Below are 23,344 nucleotides of genomic sequence, written 5' to 3' on the forward strand. Positions count from 1 at the left end.
AAATGAGATGTAGATGCAATACAAATAGACTCTACCATCCCCCCTCAAAAACAGTGCCTGCTCTCTAACCCGTCCGACTCAAAACCCATCATCACCACCACCACCACCACCACCACCAACCCCCAAAAACGATCAATATGCCCTCCCTCCCCCTCCTCTCCCTCCCCGCCTACTACGCCCTCGCCGCCTATCCACACGCCTACGCCATCTTCGGGCCTGGAGCCTCCATCATGACCGAGCGCGACAACACCAGTCCGAACGGGGCGCGCAACCAGGAACTCCTCAAGAAACGCCTTTCCCCCAAAGACTATGCTGCGTAAACCTCCCCTTTCTCCATCAATATCTCACGTCTGAGAGACAAGCTAACAGACGTTGCGGGGGTTAGGTTCGAGCGCGCGGAGCGCTGTCATGTGAATAGTCTCGAGAACATGCCCCTCTTCGCCGCCGCCGTCCTGGGCGGGCTGTTCGTCGAAGCCCAGACCAGCTCCCTCGTTGGCACCACATCTTTCGCAATCGGCGGCCTGCTGCTCCGCGCCGCCTACACGTGGAGCTACCTCAGCGTCACGAGCCAGAACTGGAGTTATCTGCGCAGTGTGCTGCATAATGCGCAGGTTGTTTGGTCGTTTGTCGTGTTGGTGCGGGCGGCCATGGCGTTGGGTTGACTTGGGATCCGGCTGAGGGTTGGGGAGGGTGGAGCTGGAGGGTCGTGCTGGTTAAAGCGGCGGTTGCGCTGGGCTGATCAGGCCTCATCACGTCCCGGCGGTGGAGGAAGGGGTTAGGCAAGCTGGGAGTGTAGTTAGCCAACCCTTTCTCTCCAAATTCCACAGCAAAGGGGAGACTTATAAAAGAAAACAATTCCGTGCCATCCCCCTCCCCTTCCCAGGATCAGGAGACAGCACCACCACCACCAATCAATCCCACTTCAACCGGTCCTCGCACCCTCACACCTTCAACCCAAGTTCCAGCCAGCCCATCAAACCCCAGATCCAGCACCAGAGCCACGTTGCGCAGACCCGTCCTCAACGCACCACGCCCACCAACCCCCAGAAATTCAACACCGCAAGGGAGAGCACAGCAGACACAGCCAAAAGCGACCGGCAGACAACGAGCAGCGGACAAGCCAAAGCTTTGAGCACTCGTAGAGGTCCCGCGCTCGATATCCGTGATCCGGAAGCCTGGACTGCATCCACCGTACTCCCACCGCGAAGTCGAGCGCCACGAGGGAGGCGAGAACGTGGTCGTCTCGGAGTCTGCCGCCGTAAACCCATGAAGCGTGCCTTCCCTCGAGCTTGCTGAGCCGCGTCCCCTGAACATCCAGCGCAAGTCCGAAGCCCAGCGTCCACAGAACCGCTTCATCCCACTCCCTTCATCCCCCACCAGCTCAAACAAACAACCGTCCTCCCTCCAGCTCCTCCCTCACCCACAACCCCACCCCGTCGCTTCACCATCTGCACCAACCGGCATCAGCATCCCAGACCCCGCTTGTGCAGGAAACTCATCGAAGACTGATGAGCCATCCTCTCCGTTTGTGATTCAGCACTGCCCCGTGAGACAAGTCTTTAGATTCCATCCCACCTCCCACCTACACCAAAAAAGGCAGAAGGAGAGAGGTAGGAGGCAGTTCGTCCCCATGGACGCGCAGCGGACAAAGTACGTCTTCAAAAACCGCCCGCCATCTCACTCCTCTTTTGAGGTAAGTGAGGTAACACCGCCACCCCCCTTCACAATCGAAAAGGGTGCGAGTATTTCATGTTTTGGTTCCGGCGCTCATCCACCCACCCCCTCCTCCCCCATCGCCCAAGAACGAGAGAGAGAGGAAAAGAGGGCGGAGATGATTAACACGACTGATCAGACAAACGCCCTTTGGCGAACCACGCCTTTAGCAACATGCTGCGGCGCGGGCTTGGGGGCTCTGTCTTTGTTAAAGGGATGGGTTGGAGGGCGGGTTGGAGCTTTCTAACCCCTAAATAAGGGCAGCGGAACGTATATGAGGTGGTATGCAGGACGTCCTCGCCGCGGGGTCTGGAGTGGGTGTCTCGCGGTGGAGGTCAGGGGCGGGCGAAAGTGCGGACTGGAGCCGTGTGCCGTGGTGCTGAGGGCAGGGTGAGTGTACGAGACAACTGCTGCGAGGTTTCGGGCATGATGGAGGAGTGGTTGGCAAGGACGACGGGGGGCGGGAGCTGATGACGTGCCGTTGTGTGAAAGACCGTGGGGGGTGGACGCTTCGGTGTGTGCGCTTGACCACCTCGCTACATGCACGGCGAAGCGTGGCATGATTCGGGCGAGTGTGGATCGAAAGCCAGTAGAAGAAGCGTCTCGGCCTCCACAATCCGTTCGTAGGCTCGAGTCCCGAAGGACACCGTCATGCTCTTCCCGCCGCCTTTTCAACCACACCCCCAAACCAAAGCCCTCTGCACCCGCAGCAGGCACACTGAAGTGCTTCATGCCTCTCGTCCTGGCCCTCCCTCGGAGCAAACACCACGGCCTCCAGCATAGCAGCCACACCCCTCACTCACCCACCACACCGTTCCTTCTACCACAGCATATGAAGATCCTCAGCGCCGCCTTTCAACAAAAGGGGCCCGACACCACCCCTCCCCCCCTCTCCCGTTACCCCCCAAACAACAAAACACATCCAAGCTATCCATAACGACCAGAGCACTTTCAAAGAATCCAGCCAGCGAGCCTCGACGCGCGCCCTCGACGAGGAGTCTTACCAAACCGACGCATGAGGCCACCGTATTACACCCGCCTACTCCCCCCCTCTCGTCTCCGAGAGCAAGAGTTTCGACGGCCGGACTCGTATTCCCCCAAGCACCAACCCTTTCGCTACCTCCCCGCTCCCCGGGCACCGCTCCCGCAGGCCTGGGTACGAGGGGGGGCGTGCTAGTAGGGAGGGGCGGGCTGCTTTTCGTTTCCGAAACCGTGACACTGCTTGTTCTTGTCTTGCAAGAAGACAAGACAAGACTACCGGAGAGAAATCGCTTAGGGTTAAGCCCCCCACCGAGAAACAACCCATCCGACTCCTTTGGACCGCTTTCCCCCCTTCCACACGCGCGCCGTCACCATATCATGACGATAAGCTCCAGCACGCAGCTTCAGGCGTCAACGATGCAAGGACCGGCCCATCTTTCAACAGGCATCCCTCTCCCTCAGGATCGCTCCTTCAGAATCAGGCAATGGGCGCTCGGGGGAACTGTAGGGAGGGTGTGTGCTGTGATTCTGTTCTGTCTTGATATCTTTCTGAGAGGATGCGGCGGGATGCTAACGCGGTCGAAGGGGTGGATTCGCGACGGGTTTTTTCGTTGGTGGTGTGGTGGGTCTTGGGAGCTGGAGGTCTGGTTAGTGTAGAACTGAGCTGTGTGGTGAGAGGGGAGGGGTTGAACGTCTGAGACGCCCGGGGATGGGGGTGAAAGGTGTGGTGGAGCGGGAGATTTGGAGTTGGAGATGACGGGAGACGCGTTGGACCCTGCCAAGGAACGCGAGGGCACGTGATCGACCAGAGAATGAGAAGGGTGAGCTTTTCGTGAAAAGGAAGCAGACGGTATGATTTGCCTTCACGTTGATACATCCATACTCTCTGCACACAAGCGTCGAGCGTCCAGCCATCACATCATCCCTCTATATACTCCCCCACGCCTCTAGCCCTCCCATCCCGCGTCCTCTCTCGATCTCCCCATCTAACCCTCAAACTCCTTAATACTCTCATTCCACTTCCCGGGCACGAGCGCCAACGGCACGATACCCGAAACATGCATCTCCGGCCCAAACACTCTCATCGACAAGCCCAGCTCCTGACCGACAGCCTTGATGTTCTTCAAACCCTCCTGGTAGTTGGGCCCGGCGCGACGGACCCAGATCTTCACCTTGTGCTCGTTGAGGAGGGGCGCGACTTCGCGGATGGCGCGGATGACGCCTTTGAAGGTGGAGGCGACCTAGGGTCATCATTAGCGTTGTTATGTAGAAAAGTTTGTATGTGGTGTTACTCACGTTCGTGAAGTTGGCAATACCGCCGCCGATGAACAAGACCTTGCCGTCAGGGTGCATCGGCGCGCGAAGCATGAGATCGAGCACAGTGCGGGCGTAGTGGAAGGTCTGCGTCTCGGTGGGGGCACCAGAGTACTCGCCGTAGTTGGCGAGCTCAGAAGCGAAGCCAGCAGAGGCAATGGCGTCGGCATAGACAACGGACGCACCACCACCAGCAACCAAAGTCCAGACACGACCGCTGCTGTTCAGAATGGTGAGCTTGAGCGAGGCACCAGTCTTTGCGTCCATTTCAGCGATGTAGGCCTCCTCCTTGCTCATCTCACGACCGAAAGGCGCTGGGAACTCCATTGGTGGGCCAGCGTCGATGGTGACCTTCGAGCCTTGACCAGCGGGCGCGACAGGCATGCCGAGCTGAGCAGGTGCACGAGCAATAGCCCACTTGACACCGCACTCGAACTCGGCCGTCTGATCGAGCTTGGCCGCCAGATCCAGGAAGTAGACTTCTGCAGAGGTGACCTCCTTGTTCGGGATGACGACGAGCGGGTTGATCTCGAGGTAGGTGAACTGACAGTCGACGTAGACGGCGTAGAGGCGGGAGATGAAGTCGATGAGGACGGGGTGCACGCCCTTGGGCACGTTCTTGAGCAGGCTGGCGGCGATCTCCTCGTTGCTGGGGTATTGGCTCAGGTCCACGGGGACGAGCATCTTCTCGGCTTTGGCGTCGACATCACCGACCTCAACACCGCCCTCGTGGTAGAAGAGGATCCAGTCGCCCTGTGCATACCCATTAGCTGCTGCTTGAGCTGTATTGTTGTGCTTGTGCCACTCACCTCGCGAACAGAGTTGATGTTAATGTAATACTCCGTCTCCTGCGGATGCGGCACAAACGGCTCCACCAAAAAGTTCCTCAGCACACCATCAATATGCTCCACCTTCTGCACTTTGTTCGCCCTCGCCTCAATCCACTCCTTCGCCTCTGGCCACGTAGCATTGAGCTTCAGCAGACCCGACTTGCCTCGCCGCTTGATCAACTGATCTGGCTTCGCGACAAACTTTGCGCCGGACTGGAGGAGGAAGGGGTATGTGGCTTCTGCGGCGTCGAGCACGCCTCGGACATCGTCACCGTCTTCGAAGTGGATGGTTGCGAGCTTGGCGGGAGGGTTGTGTGTGGATTGCGGAGGAAGAGGAGATGGCTTGATGAGAGGAGCGCGGGTGAGGTGGTAGTTCAGGACGGCTTTGCCCTGGGTGTTGTCAGCTTGTGCTTATGCCATTGGGCTCAGAACGAGGTATACTCACATCAGCTTCTGAGATGGCCTTCGCAGACATGTTGTGGTTGTATTTGTGGTTTCAAGAGACTGTTCAGTGCGTGTAAGCAGTTGCAATGGACCTTCTCGCAAAAGCAGAAACAGGACACAAGAAGTCCGGAGCCGATATGCGGTGTGCTGGAAAGCTGAGATGGTGCCGCTGGAATCGTTCACCGTACCAGATCGTCGCTGCTGCTTTTCTTCTTCCAAGATTGTTCGCACTTCCTGTGGCTGCAATGGAGTAGGGTATGTGGTTCTCCTCGTTTTCAGCTTCTTCCCGTTGTTGCAGCTCGTTGCGCCAGTGACTGTCGGCCTCCGAACTTTTTCTTGGACCCTTCCGGCGGGCTAAATAAAGCAAATCCGGGGGACTTTACTTACGTCGAAGGATTGAGCAGCTGAACAGTCGCGAGGCTGATATATCAAAAATTGTGGAAAGGTGTTGGATGGTATGGCAAAGTCTCAAAGACGCTGGAGCTGAGGCAAAGCTGATGGCACACGACAAGGCCACCCTCTACGCAAAGCTTGTTGACAGTGGTTGAGTGATGTACCTTTGCCCGCTGGGGCTGCTGGGAGTCGTTAGTGCGCCGGGGAATATGCAGGAACGACCGGTTTGGCCTTCACCGAGTTTAATTTTGGGGAGACAATCGTTCGATAAATTCGAGATGCAATAGACACGTTGCCGTATGGACAGGACAGCATGGACCGCCCTCAGCCCACTGGAGCAGTCGACGTGGTTATAGCAACAGCAGGAGATCAGTGTAGACATCAAGACAGGCAAACGAGCACGTGAGGTCAGCAATACATATATCGACTACAGCCCTCAACTCGTCAGCAATCGCTCCAATGCCAGCAACGTTGTAGACATGTATCGCAAGGAGTCCATGTAGATGTCACCCATTGGGGCCCGCGCATCGCACCCACGTATCCAACAAGAACTAAAAACGGTGATGTACAATCGTACCACCATGTTGGCATCGGCCTGCGGCGCTCGGATGGCGGAGATCTTGATGGTGTCAGGGTCCTCAGCTGCAGCGCTCATCAGTCGCTAATACGGCCAACGCTTTTTCCCAAGAGAAGCCGCAACTTGACCGCCTCGTCACTGCTGCATCCTCCATTTTCCTGTAACTCGTCTGCTTGAACTATATCCTCTGTCTTGTGAACTACACCCATAATGTAAGTAGAACTCGTCTTCGAAGAGAAGGAAGAGCAGCCCACCAAAAATCAAACTTGCGGCTGGAGCTCTCCCAAACGACGTTGCTGTTTCTGACATTTTGGGCCCCGACAGACCTCACCCTCAAACCGCATTTTGAACCACACGAACAAGAGCATCTAGATAGCGACAATGGCACCAGCTCCAGTGCCCAATGGCACATCCACCAGCATGAACGGCGCACGATCAAATTCTCTCTCCGCAGAGGTGAGTGCGAGCTGCCAGGATACCTCCTCAGACATTGGGAGGACGTCAGCTCTCGGAGAAGCAGCAGCTGATAGGAGTGAACAGGACAACATCAAGCGCTTCTCAGCGCCATCGAGATCCCTCAGCCCTACCCCCGAACACATGCTCTTCCACCCCAAGACAAGATGTTTCGTCTAGTAGGTCACCCCGCAAAGATACGGAGGAAACACTGCTGACAGCGATAACAGCGGTCTACAAACACGAGCCGTCCAGGGCATGCTTGACTTTGACTTCATCTGCAAGCGCAAGACCCCTTCAGTGGCAGGCATCATCTACACATTCGGCGGACAATATGTCTCCAAGATGTGAGAAGCTCTGCGTTCACATGGCCCGATTGCAGACTGACATACTTCTAGGTACTGGGGCACCTCCGAGACCCTCCTCCCCGTCTACCAATCCACCGAAAAGGCCATGGCCAAGCACAGCGACGTCGACACCGTCGTTAACTTCGCCTCCTCCCGCTCCGTCTACTCCTCCACCATGGAGCTCATGGAGTTCCCTCAGGTCAAGTCGATCGCCATCATCGCAGAAGGTGTCCCGGAGAGGCGGGCGCGTGAGATCCTGCACGTGGCCAAGCAGAAGGGCATCACCATCATCGGCCCGGCGACGGTCGGTGGCATCAAGCCGGGTGCGTACAAGATCGGCAACACTGGTGGTATGATGGACAACATTGTGGCTTCCAAGCTCTACCGCAAGGGCTCCGTCGGCTACGTCTCCAAGTCTGGTGGCATGTCCAACGAGCTGAACAACATCATCGCCAACACCACCGACGGTGTGTACGAGGGTGTGGCTATCGGCGGTGACAGATACCCCGGCACGACCTTCATCGACCATCTCCTTCGTTACCAGGCAGACCCGGAGTGCAAGATCCTTGTGCTTCTTGGTGAAGTCGGTGGGGTTGAGGAGTACCGCGTCATTGAGGCAGTCAAGAACGGCACCATCACCAAGCCAATCGTCGCCTGGGCCATTGGAACCGTCGCCGGTATGCTTAAGACCGAGGTGCAGTTCGGCCACGCCGGCTCGTTCGCCAACTCCCAGCTTGAGACTGCCAACATGAAGAACAAGAGCATGAAGGATGCCGGCATCTTCGTCCCAGACACCTTCGAGGAGCTCCCTGAGGTACTCTCTCAGGTCTACCAGAAGATGACCAAGTCTGGCCAGATCAAGCCTTCAGCCGAGCCAGCTGTTCCAAAGATTCCGATCGACTACTCGTGGGCTCAGGAACTCGGTCTCATCCGTAAGCCAGCCGCCTTCATCTCCACCATTTCCGACGACCGTGGCCAGGAGCTTCTGTACGCCGGCATCCCAATCACGGACGTCTTCAAGGAGAACGTCGGTATCGGCGGTGTCATGTCTCTGCTGTGGTTCCGTCGCCGTCTGCCCGATTACGCGGGCAAGTTCTTGGAGATGGTGCTCATGCTCACTGCTGACCACGGTCCCGCGGTGTCTGGTGCCATGAACACCATCATCACCACTCGTGCCGGCAAGGACTTGATCTCAGCGCTGGTGTCTGGTCTGCTTACCATCGGCTCGCGCTTCGGTGGTGCTCTGGATGGTGCTGCTGAGGAGTTCACCTCGGCGTACGACAAGGGCATGAGCCCGCGTGATTTCGTCGACACCATGAGGAAGGAGAACAAGCTGAGTACGCATATACCCACCTGCACTGTCTGAAGCACTTTGCTAACCTTGAAATAGTCCCCGGCATCGGCCACCGTGTCAAATCCCGCAACAACCCCGACCTCCGCGTCACGCTCGTCAAAGAGTTCTGCCAAAAGAACTTCCCCTCGACCAAACTCCTCGACTACGCCATCGCCGTCGAGACCGTCACCACGTCCAAAAAGGACAACCTGATCCTCAACGTCGACGGCTGCGTCGCCGTCTGCTTCGTCGACCTGCTGCGCAACTGCGGCGCTTTCAGCGCGGAAGAGGCGGAGGATTATCTGCGCAACGGTGTGCTGAACGGGCTGTTTGTGCTCGGCAGGAGTATCGGCTTGATTGCGCATTATTTGGATCAGAAGAGGTTGCGGACGGGGCTGTACAGGCATCCGTGGGATGATATTACGTATTTGCTTCCGGAGCTGGGGAAGGGTGGGGCGCCCGGGACGGAGGGGCGTGTGGAGGTGAACTTGAAGTAGAGGGAAGGTACTGTGAGGAGGGTGGTGGATGGGGTTCATGGAGTATGAGAAGGCTGAGGGGTGGAGGCTACGGGTATGCGACAAGCGATGTGTGATCATGGATGATGGGAAGGAGTACAGGGAGCAGTATGCAGTATCATAGAAATGGGCTGAATGGGATGCTTGTACTCATACGCTGCCGCACTGTCTTCCTTTGGCTTCACTGCATGTCTCCTTCGTCCTTGCTGGCCTCACTGTCAAACTGCGAGGGGTGAATTGTAGAGCGTCACGTGCGCCAAGCCCTAGCTTCATCTGTCGGGTCTTTGCAGCTCTGCGGCTTGAGACTTTTGCGGCTCGCGACAGCACTCTTTACAACAGCTCTTCTTGACCGCACGCCGACAACACCCACGACAAGAGTACTACCCACTGAGCGATCATGTCTTCGGTACGCGCACCCTACCACCCCACACCCACCACCACTACCGTCAGCAGTGGAGGCTTGGAGGCTTGAAGATTTGAGGTTTGGAGGTTTTGAAGGCGTTGGCTAACGGGAAGCACAGTTCGTCCCTCTCAATCCACGGCCGATGCTGCAGTCGCTGTACGTCCTCCTCTTTCTCTCCCCACCTCCCTTGATGCGGCGACTGCGCTTGTGCCTGCTCCACCTCTTACTAACCCGCCATCTTGTGAATGTACAGCGTCAACGACGAAGTCCTCATCCGCCTCAAATGGGGCCACACCGAGTACACGGGCCGCCTTGTTTCGGTGGACAGTTATATGAACCTCCAGCTCAGCGGGGCCGAGGAGTGGGTGGAGGGGAAGAGTACCGGGGGGTTGGGGCAGGTGTTGATACGGTACGTTCTCATTACAACCATCCTACAAGAGGACAAGAGATGGGGGAGGGGAGATGGGGGGGGAAAGGGTGAGGGGAGAGATAGGGTGAGGGGCTAATGAGGACGGCAGGTGCAACAATGTGTTGTGGATTTCGCAGAGGAAGGGGGGGAGGAGTAATGGGGATGTTAGTATGGGGGAGTGAGCGAGGAGCACGAAATGGCGGCAGAGACAAGAGGCAGGACACGATTTCAAGCATGAGGCGGAAAAGTGGTGGAGGACATCTCAAGACTCGCAGACGGTCGGCGCCCTACGCGCACAGCGGTTCAAACCAGCGTCAAAGGCACCACGAGCGGGCAGTCTTGCAAACAGCGCGGCGTACGGAGGGCATGCGCCTTATGGACATGGCACTAGGTTAGTAGCACCGACAGCTTGTCGAGAAATGCAAAGTCACTGAACGTACTACTTTCAGAGCGCCTCGAAGAGAGAAAGTCGAGCTCCTCATGCCTTCCAGCATAAGCATACTCAAAAGTGTTGTGCCGCGGACTTGACGGTCAATACAGGCTACTGAGAAGGCATGACACGGTCGGGCTGACTGGACGAGAGTGTGAAGCAGTGTTGATATTACATTTATGTTCAGTTGGACACTGTCTAATCACACGCTAATGTAACTGTTGCCAAGGGGGTATGGTATCTCAAAGCCCAACAACACGGCCCTGTCAAAAAGCACACATGCATTCCCCGCAATCAATAAGCCATCACAGCCAACTCTCATCGCCCCCATTTCCGCCCACTCTACCCCGCCACCCCGCCACTCCATCATTCAGATCAATAATAAACCTTCTCCTCGTAAATCGGCGGCCGCCCATCCTGCGCATCCCACACCACCTTATTCTTCTCATCCAAATACGCGCCCTCATCCGTAATCGGAATCACCCCGCCCGTCAACCCGCACTCCTGCCGCGAAATCCCCACGGGATCCCGCGGCACCCACAGCAAAGGCGTGAGGTTCGTGATCGCCGGGTGGAAATACGCGTTCTCCTCTGTCCAAGGGGAGTATTCGATCTCGACGTCTTTGGGCACGAGCCGGCGCATGGTGGCGTAGTCGGTGTACTTGTCCGGGCGCAGGAATTTGGTGAGCATGTTCGGTTTTTTATGCGGAGGGGCATTGACGCCGGTATTGGTGCTGGAGAAACCTTCGCTTCCTGGCGCGGAGGGGAGGGGTTTCTCGGTGTCGCGGGAGGAGCTGTAGGCGGCGTCGAGGGCGTAGGAGTTGCTGCCGTCCTCCATGCGGTGGGCGCCGTGGGGGTGGTGGAAGCCGCGGTGTTCCTGCTCTTCGCTGAGGAGACGGCGTTCTTCGGCGTCCATGGATTTGGGGAGGTAGGTGAGGAGGGGTGTGAGGGCATTGTTGAGCGCCATTTGGTAGAGGGCGGTGAAGACGAGGAAGAGGATCATTAGGATCATGGGGCCGAGAGCGACCACACTGGTTCTGGTAGCGATGGCGAAGAGGCCAATAAGGCAGAGCTCGGCGACGTAGAGACCGACGAAGAGTTGTTGCAGGGCGCGGGGGTAGATGCGGCCTTTGGTATCGATGTTGGAGTTTGAGACGAACATCAGGTTGTAGCGGTAGGCGAAATAGAAGAAATAAAGACCTATCGCCGCGAAACCGAGGACGAGAGGAGCAATGGCGGCGTAGCAGATGGCGATGACAAAGAGGTTAGTGTAGACCGGGAAGCTATGCAGAGGGTTAGCCGTCATCTCGATTGTCCGTGTGGACGATGTCACTTACAGCGTGCCCCAGCCGATGTCCGACAACGAAATCCAACGCTTGTACATCTTCCGCGGCGTCTTGTCGAGGAGCTTTCCAAGCACCATGAACAGCACCAAACCCACCAGACCGAGCATGACGGACGACACCACACCCAGACCTTGCAGAATGAAATAGCAGAGGTAGAAGTTGTTGGCCAGCGGGATTTTCTGAGCCAGCAGCGTCGTCACATCGGTGGGGTTGTCGGCCACCGTCTCCACGACAGCAGAAGCAGCAGATCCCAAGGTGGCCACGAGGAAGACCTGGACGACCTGAAAGGCGAAGTAGTAGTTCTGGACTGTGAGCTCGACTTCGCTTGTCGTTGGGTCGCCGCCGATTCTTGCCATCAGCCGGAGGAAGATTGGTAGTAGAGCCATCAGGACTGCTAGCAGGATAACCGGCAGAAGGCCGGTGACCACACCGAGGATCGGCTTAGGTAGGACAGTGACAATGAAGTTTAGCTGCGGAATGTAGCCATTCGGTCCAACAAGCTTGTCAACGTTGGAGATGGCACCGACAAATGCCACAGGGATCGACCAGAAGATGATCAAGGCAACGACAAGCGCAAGGGTTAACGTGAAGCGGACACCGCGCTCATACCACTTGATCTTGAGATTTCCCCAGATGATCTCGCTCGGGCTCATGCCAGTGAATCGCGGAGCCATCTGCAAGACTTTGTGATGCGTCAAGCTCTGATAGGCGGCCTGAGCATCAGCAAGCGTCTCGAATTCGACAAACACCGAGTTGAGCTTCTTGCATCGGTCAGCCTTGTGGTCGGCCTGCATGCGGTCAACTTCAGGGATTAGTCTCCTGAGCTCCGAGCGGCACCAGTCAATCGTGTCGACCTTTTTTCCGATCAATGGCTTCAACCGGTGCGTTGGGCGCTTCTTAGGGCTCAAGTACCGGCTTGCGAGTAGTCCTGTGCCGCTCTCGTCTGCCATTGGGCCTTCGCCCTTCTTCTCGGACTTAATACGTGCGCCGTTGGCGGTCTGGATGAGTTTCGTCTCGGCGCCTTCCAGCTTCATGGCAGCCTTGTCGCGCTCATCCACCTTCTCTTCCAGCTCTTTCGTTTCCGAAGCAAACCAGATGCGGCGGACTTGCGGCCCAAGCATTGCCCTCAGACGTGCCTTGTCCAGATAGTCGTCCGGCACAGATGAGTACAACACAGTGCGTGACGACATGCGGCTCGTATAGAAGGGCGAAAGGAGGTAGGCCTGGCGCAGGTTGATAAAGTAAATCGACTCCCGCGTAATCATCGCAAGAACGAAGCTGAAGAAGAGGATGGCGCATCCGGCGTGAGCGAACAGCTTGTAATAGTTGTTCGTCACATTGGCGAAGGTCAGCATGTCAAGCTGCTTGTTCCCTCCTCCGCCCGTGATGTTGATAGGGAAAAGGACGGGCCATGTGATGAGGCAGCCCACGATGCAGCACACCACCGCCATCTTCAGGAACCGCAGGAAGAGGTACCCATCGAGGGTATGGTGGTTGAGGATCCATGTGTCTGGTATGGCATAAAATTCCTTTATCCATCCGAAGAAGCTCTCAGAGATGTTCGGCGATCGCTCGTTCGGTCGAAGACTGCCCAGGAATGTTCGCGGTCTGTACCCTCACATCAGTTCCGTCCCATCTTCCGCGACCTGTAGACCTCACCTGTAGTTGCGCGCAAACCACTTCCTGAAGATCAGGAACAGAATCAACCACACCAGCGCGAACAGAGCAACAGGCGCAAGCGTCGACAGCAACTGCGAAGCGGAAGAGCTGCTCTCCGGTCCTTCGGTCGCCGAACCAATGTTATCGTCCTGACTCTGGTCCTACAGATGCAGTCAGTAGCTGCCCGCCGCGGAGCGCAAACATGCTTCACCGTATGCATGTCTGCTAGTGCGAACTCACCACCTGCCGGGCGAAGAGCTCTGCCGCCATCTCGGCCATTGTGCGCTCCTCTGAGCTCTGCCGACTCTCGGGACCTCTCCTCGAGCTGTTGGGGCCCTCGATGCGGCCGTAGGAATGGGGGTAGGTGTGGTCCTCGCAACGACGGCAGAGAAGGGAGGTCGGGCAAACAAATGCAGCTATCTCTGTATCGAAAGTGGTGGATTGGGCAACGCGTTAGCGCGCTTGGAGACAGCGATCGATCTTCCACTTTGCGTCACCCAGCAGCCATCGGCACAGGGAGACAGGGTGATCGTAGGCGCTTTTAAATTGCTTCAACCGCCTTCCAATACTTCTGGTGCTATATGCGGTAACGACGGGAGTGTTTAGCTATATAACCTCCTTGTTGTGCGCAGCGGTATGGGTAGACTCCCGAAAGAGCTGGTGCATGCGAACACCAATGTCCACGGTGTTCAGCTGAGACTTTCATGTGAAAGCCACAGCAACGCATAGCAGAAAATCTGAAGCGAGCCCAGAAACCGGGCAGCGTCAGGGATAAGTGACGGGGGGGTGGTTGCGCAGAGCAGGGGTGAGACGGTGTGGCGGTGCGAGCATTGAGAATCTGGATCGTCGGCGGCTCCTTGTCGAGCCTCATCTCGTCTATCGACCTGCAGACTTCATCGAATCCTTTCGCATGCGATGTCCTGATGTTGTATACCACTACTGTATACTACTGCTACTGTTCTTGCTTCGCAGGATACTTGTGGGGCCTGTGTTGATGTGGGAGCACGCTTGAGATCTGTTCCTGCTGTACGCCTGCGCCGGAGTGTCACTGTACGATACGGCGCGCAAGCGTGGAAGTTGTGCGAGACGGCGTCATGCAGACACCCGGCGCAAGACTTCTTGGTAACTCGATTGTATCTGGAGAGTCGGTATAAGAAGACGCATGACGCTGAAACGGTGGGTCTATGCATTGGCACAGGGAGCATTGCGCGTCAAGTAGCTGGATATTCGCGGCAGTCCCTTATATCCATCGTCCATTGACTCGAAGCTAGATGACGATCAAATGAGCAAAGTGAGTAGCAAGTATGCGACAAATGACAGCCATGTATCCCTCATCAACCCTTCGTCTTACGCAACCTTCCAAGGCCCTTCCAGCACGCCGTTGACCCGTTGAAGTATGCCTTTACTGTTGACCACAGTCCCAAGGATCTCGAGACGTTGGTCCGCCATCATCTGCACAAAGGCAGCAAGGCCGTGAACATACGGCTTCGGCTCGCCAACACCAGACGAGCCTTCCACCCCCTTGTCTGGGTTCAACTTCGCCAGCACAGCTTGAGCAGCGAATGCGTTCATCCCAGTCGTCCGCAGAAAACGCTCCCACATCGTCTCATCTTGCAGCAGCTGAGTGGTCTGCTTTGCTTGCAGATTGCGAGAAAGCAGCGCAGCAAGCCAGTTTGCAAGTTTGGTTTCGCCGCCCGGCACATAGACGACCTCGATCTCGGTGTCCAGTTGTGTGGATAGGCCGTACAAGTCTGACAAAGCTTCGCAGTCTCGCTCGTCGAGATTTGCGGACATGCCGTTGGCCGCAATCTCGTTCGATGACTGCTGCCCCTCGCTCACGAGAACAACGAGTCTTGGATAACGAGCAGAGACCGAGACGATCCGCTCTTTGACGCCGAAGAATGCCGTCTGTCCAGGCAGAGCTTTCTGCTTCAGCTTCTGCAGTGTCGTGGTGAGGACGCCAATGCTTGGTGAGATGGTGATGTCAGCCTCGAAAGGATCGGCGGCAGCATGCGATCCTGTCCCGCTGGCGGGAGATGTAGATATCCGTTCGATCAGATCTACCTTTGGTAGGGCTGCTTGAAATGAGCGGGTGAGGTCGCGTCTCGTGAGCATCGCGGATGATATGATGAGGGATGCTGCGTGCTTGACTGGCAATACCTCCGGAGCAGGGCATTTGAGAAAGGCATGATTAGCATCGGCAGGGTGTGTCTGTACCATCACCGCTTGAGGTGCAGGTTGCTGTTTTTGTTGTACCGGTTCTGGCAGCTCTGCCACTGCTGGTTGCTTGTTCAAATCGATGTCCCCATGCAACCTGATGAAGCCGGACAGGCCACCGAATGTTGGGACTTGAGCATCCGGGGCTGCCCTTTGAGGTGCGTGGTGTTGGTCCGGCGATTGGAATTTATTCTTACGGTTGCCGGCTGTCTCGAGCTTCTGCTTGCGCTTCCTCAGCAATGCTGCCATATCCAAGCCGCCGCGGGCTGTGGTGACTAGTGGCGCAGGTGCTGGCAAATTTGTGTAAGCCTCGTCGTTGCCAAACCGGTTTTCTAGACAGGGCTCTATTAGAGCATCCGGTGCGTTGAGGGTTTCGTCGCTCTCAAACGCAAGAGGCTCCAGTTTGTCAAGCTCGTCGTCCGACTCCTCATCCAGAGGTTGATACCAGATCAACTCGTCAACATTGATCGTGTCATCCAGCGAGAGCCCTGACATGTATCTTGCAAACGAACCGTCATCAAACTCTTCCTCTGGAACCTTGGCAAGGATGGATGGGAATGCTGTCCAAGGCAGTGTCTGCTCGAGCTTTGAAACCCCAGCCCATCTCTGCTGAGTCCGGCAGTAGTCGTTCTTCATCAACGACATGAATGCTTTCTGGCTGGTAGGTAGTTCTGGTGTGGACCTTTCAGCACGAAGATCTTGCCACGGCCGATACAGCTCCACGGCGTCCACCCCAGGCACCGGCACTCGCAAGGTGGTGTCCGACTCGACTAGCTGCTCATTGTTGACTTGCTTGATACCAGATTCGGCGAAAGGCGCTAAGACGTCAACCATGAACTGATCTGAATCCTGCTCGAGCTCGTCCATGCTCAGAGCGGGCTCATCGAGGATCTTGTCGGGAATGATGGCGAGCAGTTCATCAGAAAAGGATACCGTCTTTGGCCGCTTTGCAGGACGTTCATCGGCGACTGGCAGTAAAGGAACTTCGGGCCTGAGATCTTCAAGTCTTTTACGCCGGCCTGGGGATGGCGAACCCCAAGACAAGGTCGTCGATGACGGGCGATATCCTGCCAGAAGATCGCTGTCTCGTAGCTCGTCCGTAGGCGTATGTCCAGACTTTGGTGGAGAGAGACGATCTCGCTCAGCCATCTGCTTCTCCAGAGCCTCGGCTTCCGCAGCAATGAGATCTTCCGGCGAAGACGTCAGGTCAAGCTCAGCCGCGTGCGCTGAGATCCCCTGCACAGTTGGTGGAGGCTGGAGCGGAAGTAAAGGAGGAGTCAGGTGTCTGACAACAGCAGGCTGGAGATGGTCAGCTCTGATCTGCGACGTAGGAGACCGCAAAGTCACCCGTTGAGAATCAGGATCAGAGAAGTCCACGTCCTGAGATTCCGACAAGCTCAGCACATCCTCGAGATAGCTGATGACGTCCCTGCCGATATCCAGTCTCTCCTGTGCGACCTTGCAATCCATTTTGTGTGGTAGAGCGAGCTCAGCTGTGGTCCAGAGGGGCTGCTGCTCATCTTCCGTGGTTGTTCGAACAAATGCCGCTGCTTCCGCCGGGAGGCTAATAGCATTATGCCGCTTCAGCTGCCTCAACTCCAGTTCCGGATCCCTCGACAGCACGGCTTCTTCGATCTTCAGAGACCGAGAGAGTAGACAATCATCCAGCTCCTCAACGCACATGTTAGGCTGGTCGGCAGCCAGAGCCATGACCGAGGTGAGGAATTTGACGGTCTCTCTATCGACGTCCCATGTCTCGAGGACCAGCTTCTCACCCAGTGTATCTGGGCTGATATCCGTACTATCGAGTTCGATAGAAGGATGCATCATGTCGGAATGCATGCTCTCTGGGGTGGGGGGAAGGCAGTCCATGGCTTCTTGCACGTAGTTCCGGGTGTAGTCTCGCGTGAGGCCGTGGTTCCGCGCGTACTCCAGGGGAGTGAGATCGTCATCGTCGAGCTCACTATCAGTCATGGTAGCTGGAGGAGTACTGCCGGACGGCGATTCTGGTTGGTGACCTCCATCAAAGTCGCTGTATCCCATCATACCTGACAAGGAGGGGTGGCCGTCGTGGCCGAATTGCTGGTGACCATTGCCGTATCCGGGCGTCGGGTAAACGGCGTCCATCTCGACTGAGTTGTTACGCGCATCAGTCTCGCAACGTGGAGGAGAACAAAGTCGCAGGCACGGAAGCCAGGACGACGCGAGGTTAGGACAAGCTCATCGGTCGCACCTGCCTCGCTATCTGTAGCAGAGATATCTTCATCGCAGAAGTTGGCACCACAGTGAAGTGCCAGAAGATTAGCCTGCCGCGAAGTAGACGATACGCAGGGAACAGAGGCACTACAGTCCGACCATACCGTGAAGGTCGTCCTTCCTCAGTACAGCTTGTCACCTACGGGGAGATTGGGGAGCGCCGCCGATTGCATGCTGTTGAACTCAACCAGGCATCGCTCCTATTTCGGAGGCATAATGATCGAGTCGATGGTATGACCTGCCTAAATATCTCTCCCAGTATCAATGTGGCTGGCGCCCTTGTGAACTGTTCAAACAGTGCACGACCATGACATCTCACTTAGGCTGTCCGTTGAACTACGGAAGACGCATTATGATGATTTGAGGACCTCAAGCAAAGCATCTCACAAGATCCTTCCTGGCCAAAAACATCACCACGAACATTGAAAGCAGGATGTTCTCACTCACCAGTGTTCAACGACGAAGTCGAGTCGAGCGAAGGGGAGCCCGGCCTCAGAAGTGCGCATTTGGCGTAGCATCCATACCACGGCCCGCGCCACTAGCGCTGCCGCGAAATTTTGCAATACTTAACCTGACCTCGCACCGCTTCCCAACCTTTCTTCTTCAGCGATTGTGAGTTTCCCAAAACCACCCCTACACTTCGACGCACTGCTAACCACACCATTAGTTACTTCATGGAATCTATTCTATAGTAAACATCCGCAACTGTGTTCTCTACATGAGCCACAAATACCACCCTGGCTGATGAGTTGATCCGCGCTGCCGCAGAGTGATGCCGCTTCTACGCCCGCACTGGCTTCGTGCCCCGGGCTGGCAATGATCTCGTCCCGATCAGGTTCGGCTTCGGCCTGCTTGGCTTGGGAAGGCAGTGTCGGAAGGCTGACAGGATCTTTCGACATGATGGTATTGAAAAGATGCGAGGGCCGATGGTTGGATATTTGGATACCTGTCGCGGTCATGCGCCTCCTCGAGTGTCTGTACGTAGCTTTTGCAATGATATCAATCTCTTCACCGAATACTTGGTCTTCCCACTGCGTGCCAGTTTCAGGTCATTCCCAGGTGAAGCCCCACGCGAAGAGAATTTTGACGACAGGTGAAAATACTTAACCATCCTTCCTTCACCGCCGCCATGACCCCGCCAAAGACCCTTCGCCCACCGCGTTTCAGTGCCTCCATACACAAGTCGCCTGCGAGCGGTCCTACGCGCGTAGCAAGCCGCCTGCTGTCACCGGCGGCATTCAGAATGGCAGGAATGGCAAGGCAGAAGTAATCATGGAGAGGATGCGCACAGCCCAGGCGAATACATACATGCCTCTCCCGCAAGCAAGGCCAACTCGGGATGGCGCAGCACAATCCACGCGACCACCTTGGCTTCCTTGAAGGACAGCAGTGATGGGGAATGAGACACACATCATCAAGTAAAACCAAAGCTTCTGCAAGACACGAAGGCGTTTCAAGACGTCGTGTCACGCTCGATGCAAGCCCTTGGTTTTTAGGAGAGCAGCACCGACGAGGAACAAGACGCCTCTGGCAGCAAGCATATCTAGGCTTCTCCTGGACACGACTCTCTTCCACAACTGTACAGCAGGCATGCTATGGGCACTTTGCATGTCGGAGAAGAGCACCGGCGAGCGAATATATCGCACACGCCAGTAAGCGAATTGATGCATCTCCTGGATGCGAAGCTCTTCCAGAAGGCACAGCAGGCACAATGCGGGCACTTCGCAGACCGGAGAAGAGCACCAGCGAGCGCACATGGCACCCACCAGCGAGCATCAACTCCTCTCCACGACCCGGAGCTCCTCGACATCAGCATAGCAGCTATGATATGGGCATTCTGTACGCCGGAGAAGAATTTCAGTGAGGGCGCATTGCATCCATCTGCAAGCATTTCAGGGGTTCTCCGAGACACAAGCTCTTCCACAACGGCGTATCAGCCAATACGGTGGCCTAGCTCTTCGCGGAGAACGGAGAGCATACGATGGCACGTGATGAACTGAACAGTGAGCTGGGTTTGTATGGGATCTCACCAAAATTGGGCTCACTGGCTGTTCTGCAGCCACATCACTTGGAGATGAAGTGAAGTCGTGACCTTTCAAGAGTGTTCTTTTAATGCCACTTCCAACCTTCACGGACTCTTCCTCTTTCAACACATAGTCAGCCAGTCGAACAGCCAACTTTCAACAAATAATCTACCTTCAAACAACTCTGACAGACCTATTCAATAGCAAACATCCACCATGGCATCAGTCAACCTCACGGAGAACAACCTCAAGCTGCTGAAGGCAGTCGTCACGGTCATGAAGGGCACAGTCAGTATCTCCTACTCTGGCTTCACTCCTACCCCAGCTTACGCTGTCTAGATCGACTGGGAGGAAGTCAAGGACATCGCCGGCATGTCCACCTCCAAGTACGCTCGCGACCAGTGGGCCATCGTCCGCACGAAGCTTCTCGGAGCGGGTAACGAGGGCGGTGCCACCACAGCGGCAGACAAGGGCAGCAATGGGGCCGCTACGACTACGACGACACCGAAGAAGAAGGATGCGACTCCGAAGAAGCGCAAGGCCGCAGGTAAACTATATCACCCTCCCCTCCTCTGACAACGTGTACTAACGAAACGTGCTTCTAGACGAAGGCGACGACACCGAGACCGCAAATCTCAACAAGAAGCCAAAGAAGGCAGTCACACCCAAGCCGAAGAACACCGCCCTGAAGCCAGTCGACACCACGCCGAAGCCGACGGAAGCCACACCAGTCGCAGAAGAGGACACGGACGGAGTCAAGCGTGAGGAGGTCGAGGCGCCCAACGAGGCGGGCCGGCTGATGGATGAGATGCTCGGCATCGACCGCGCGTACTTCTAAGCTAGGACAGCGCATAGGTCTGCTCGGTTCTGGCATGAGAGTTTACGGCGTTCAGGCAGACTCGGATCTCAGCGGCAGCGAGGTGCTATGGCTATGAGTTTCATTTGAAGATGGATTACTCTGGAGAAATGCGAATACCCCAGGCTGAACATGTTTCTGCGTCTGCATCAGGAGAAATGAGCAATTGATTGTGCACAGTCGAAACTGCTTCTTCCCACACCTTCGCCTCCTGTCTACATTCCCATTGCGTTAATTGAACGTTAAAAGCTCGGTTGCAAGGCTGCGATCGGGACACATAAGAACGACTGGGAATCCATCTAGGTCTTGAGATCGCGTCGAAGCACTCACATTCCAGACATGTTGATTATGCGGCTATATCATCTAGAGCTAAGCTCAAAGCCCAGTACATGCGCAACTCCCATTGCAAGCATGCTTGTCAACGCGGCCATAACAAAATTCACGCCATTGTTCGTCAACAGATCACTCCCTATCTGCAGTCTCCCTCCTCCCTCCGCCACCTTCACTCTCTGCCCTCCTGGCCCTTCCACGACCTTACCGCTTTTCCTATCTGTCACCGTAGCCTGCACCAGAGCGCCCAGAAGCGAGTCGATGACGCTTCCCATCAGTCCGATGAACACGAGCATGCCGGCAGTCTTCTCGTTCATCGCAATCCCTGGTGCATAGCCGTAGAGATACAGGATCGCAACAAGCGTTAAGAGTAAGCTGCCGAGACCTCCGTAGATGAGGCCTTCAACAGTGACGCCCCCGTTCGTGCCCTTCGGCACCCGCTTCCAGGGCGCTGTGATCAGGAAAGGCTCGCTCTGCGCCAGGATCCCTAGCTCAGAACTGAACGTATCTGCGGCCACAGCAGCGTACTGGGCGATGATGCCGATGGGAAGCAGTTTCTGCAGCCTTGGGGCGTGCGGACCGGGGGCAATCGGCAGGTTGGAGGAGATGAACGGCGTGCTGGCGAGCAGGTAGAGGTGCAGTCCGACCAGTATGCAAGCGAAGCCAGAGTTGGCGAAGACTTGTGCAGCGCTGCGGGAGGCTTCGCCGCCGGATCCGCCGGTGGAGGATTGGGTGAGGTGGGATTTTGCTGCGTGGCCGACCTTGAATTGTTAGCGAGAGCATTTGTTGTTCTGAGGGATGGTACTTACCTTGGTCACCAGCGTCCCGAGAAATACAAACACGGTTAAGAGCCAGAAGAAGACCGGCCACGGATGCAGCATGTGTATGATTGACACCAGAACTCCAGCAACGAGCCCGCCGGGCGTAAACTTGTTCCTCGCTATCCCGTACGAGACAAGGGCAACGACGGCTGTGATTTGAGGGACATGATCTTTTGCGAAGGCGGCGACGTCCATTGTCTCTGTTGTTGTTTGGAACGAAAAGTCGAAGGACGGGTTGAAGTCTGTCTGACTTGGAAGTAAAGTGAGGTTCAAAGCTGGAGCGCACGGGCTTTCACATGTGGCAAGAGACAGGAAACACAGAAGAGACACGAAAATCAGGGCATAGTATACTGAGGCAAAATTGCCGGTATCATGCAGGTACATCCCAGACTTGCATGCTAAGATGAACTATCTCCTCCGCTCATCTCCGTCGTGCGCGCTTGAAAGCAGCCAGATCCAGGTTGGCATTCATCTCCCCTTCAGCACCCAAGTACTTCTCCATATCATCGTTCCGGTAAAAAGCCTCACGCAGCTTAGCCGCCTTCTTCTTACCCTCCCTCTCCTGAAGCCGCACCTTACCAGCGTCAAGCGTTGCCGCCTTCTCAACCCGAGCGGGCTGCTTCCTCAGATCTAACCCCAGCCCAGCCTTTTGCGGATTCTCCTTCGCTTTGATCGGATAGAGTATGCCAGCCCCTTGCGCTCCGAGCCCTTTCCTACTATCTGGATCCCAGCCGTGATTTTCCAGCACTGCGAGGCCTTTGCGCGCTCGATCTAGGTGCGACGGAGGGTGTGAGTGCTGTAAGCAGATCTGATGGGCGATGCTGCTCTCATGAACGGCTGATGAGTCCTGATCCGTGATCGCACGGTGGCATATCTCGCACGTTGGTTGTTTCCTGCCAGAGGGCGGGTCCTCACTTGGGCCTATCCTCCCTCCTTCATCGACCGGCGTATTCGATTCGCCTTCCTTGGGCGGCGCAGATGCGGATCGCTCAGACCCCGGTGTAGACTTGTTGAAGACGATCGACAGATATCTGTCGGCAGCTGATGCAGAGGGTGTCGCTGGTAAGCTTCTGGTTGCTGCTTCATGGGACGAGGAGGGTACGAACTCCACGCGCTTGCGCTTCAGGCCAGCGCCAAAGTACCGCCGTGATACCAGGGGCACCTCCTCGTAGTCTTCCTCCTCCGCGTGGCTCGACATGCTGCTGCTGTCTGCGTGTTGTGAGAGTCTCTGGAGGAAGATGTTATGGAGGAAGATGGATGATCTGCGTGAACGTGACTAAGCGCTGTCACATGCACCGCCACTTCACTTCGACTTCTTCTCAACCTCCTTCCTTCCTTCTTGGTCCATCGCCCACAGCAGCGCCTCAAGCTGATACCTCACCCAATGCCTGCATCGGCGAACGAGGGGCATATAGTTCGGAGCTGTACCCCAACTTACCTTGTCATCGCACAATCGGTCCTTCAATCCTTATCTTCGAGCTGCGGGTTGACGATACCTTCCTAAGTGAGGCAGTCGCCTATCACCAGCATACCTCTGTATTGAAAGACTTGCTTTTGTCAGGCTTTTCATCTTGTCAACGTCTTCTTCTCAGCCAGCCTTATCAACTCGGCGCCTTGGACACCCAGACACGCGGAGGGGTGTAACGCAGGCTTGACAGGGACCTGAACCCCTGCAGCACCGATCTCAAGCATGT

The 23,344-nt window shown here is 56.2% G+C and overlaps 8 protein-coding genes across 8 annotated transcripts; 3 read left to right on the forward strand and 5 right to left on the reverse strand.

Moving 5' to 3' along the window:
* Window positions 1-137: 137 nt before the first annotated feature.
* LTR77_009012 (uncharacterized protein) lies at window positions 138-662 on the forward strand (the record flags this gene model as incomplete). The annotated part of the gene is made up of 2 exons (XM_064806241.1): window positions 138-316; window positions 419-662. The coding sequence occupies 2 exons, from the start codon at window positions 138-140 to the stop codon at window positions 660-662; spliced, it is 423 nt and encodes a 140-aa protein (XP_064655567.1).
* A 3,018-nt stretch (window positions 663-3,680) lies between these two features.
* Window positions 3,681-5,313, reverse strand: acl2 (beta subunit of ATP citrate lyase; the record flags this gene model as incomplete). The annotated part of the gene is made up of 4 exons (XM_064806242.1): window positions 3,681-3,935; window positions 3,991-4,761; window positions 4,818-5,228; window positions 5,284-5,313. 4 exons carry the CDS (start codon window positions 5,311-5,313, stop codon window positions 3,681-3,683), a joined length of 1,467 nt encoding a protein of 488 aa, XP_064655568.1.
* Window positions 5,314-6,633: 1,320 nt separating this feature from the next.
* Window positions 6,634-8,882, forward strand: acl1 (ATP citrate lyase subunit 1; the record flags this gene model as incomplete). Its single annotated transcript, XM_064806243.1, has 5 exons — window positions 6,634-6,708; window positions 6,793-6,884; window positions 6,936-7,052; window positions 7,104-8,389; window positions 8,443-8,882. The coding sequence occupies 5 exons, from the start codon at window positions 6,634-6,636 to the stop codon at window positions 8,880-8,882; spliced, it is 2,010 nt and encodes a 669-aa protein (XP_064655569.1).
* A 1,635-nt stretch (window positions 8,883-10,517) lies between these two features.
* Window positions 10,518-13,425, reverse strand: PHM7_2 (phosphate metabolism protein 7; the record flags this gene model as incomplete). Its single annotated transcript, XM_064806244.1, has 4 exons — window positions 10,518-11,424; window positions 11,479-13,095; window positions 13,147-13,307; window positions 13,387-13,425. 4 exons carry the CDS (start codon window positions 13,423-13,425, stop codon window positions 10,518-10,520), a joined length of 2,724 nt encoding a protein of 907 aa, XP_064655570.1.
* Window positions 13,426-14,493: 1,068 nt separating this feature from the next.
* LTR77_009016 (uncharacterized protein) lies at window positions 14,494-17,490 on the reverse strand (the record flags this gene model as incomplete). Its single annotated transcript, XM_064806245.1, has 1 exon — window positions 14,494-17,490. One exon carries the CDS (start codon window positions 17,488-17,490, stop codon window positions 14,494-14,496), a length of 2,997 nt encoding a protein of 998 aa, XP_064655571.1.
* Window positions 17,491-19,859: 2,369 nt separating this feature from the next.
* Window positions 19,860-20,481, forward strand: LTR77_009017 (uncharacterized protein; the record flags this gene model as incomplete). The annotated part of the gene is made up of 3 exons (XM_064806246.1): window positions 19,860-19,931; window positions 19,983-20,190; window positions 20,249-20,481. 3 exons carry the CDS (start codon window positions 19,860-19,862, stop codon window positions 20,479-20,481), a joined length of 513 nt encoding a protein of 170 aa, XP_064655572.1.
* A 377-nt stretch (window positions 20,482-20,858) lies between these two features.
* Window positions 20,859-21,845, reverse strand: LTR77_009018 (uncharacterized protein; the record flags this gene model as incomplete). The annotated part of the gene is made up of 2 exons (XM_064806247.1): window positions 20,859-21,590; window positions 21,639-21,845. The coding sequence occupies 2 exons, from the start codon at window positions 21,843-21,845 to the stop codon at window positions 20,859-20,861; spliced, it is 939 nt and encodes a 312-aa protein (XP_064655573.1).
* Window positions 21,846-22,071: 226 nt separating this feature from the next.
* LTR77_009019 (uncharacterized protein) lies at window positions 22,072-23,096 on the reverse strand (the record flags this gene model as incomplete). The annotated part of the gene is made up of 2 exons (XM_064806248.1): window positions 22,072-22,912; window positions 23,089-23,096. The coding sequence occupies 2 exons, from the start codon at window positions 23,094-23,096 to the stop codon at window positions 22,072-22,074; spliced, it is 849 nt and encodes a 282-aa protein (XP_064655574.1).
* Between the last annotated feature and the right edge of the window lie 248 nt (window positions 23,097-23,344).

Source organism: Saxophila tyrrhenica (genome assembly GCF_035928015.1).
Source record: "Saxophila tyrrhenica strain CCFEE 5935 chromosome Unknown scaffold_16, whole genome shotgun sequence".
Classification (NCBI taxonomy): Eukaryota; Fungi; Ascomycota; class Dothideomycetes; order Mycosphaerellales; family Extremaceae; genus Saxophila; species Saxophila tyrrhenica.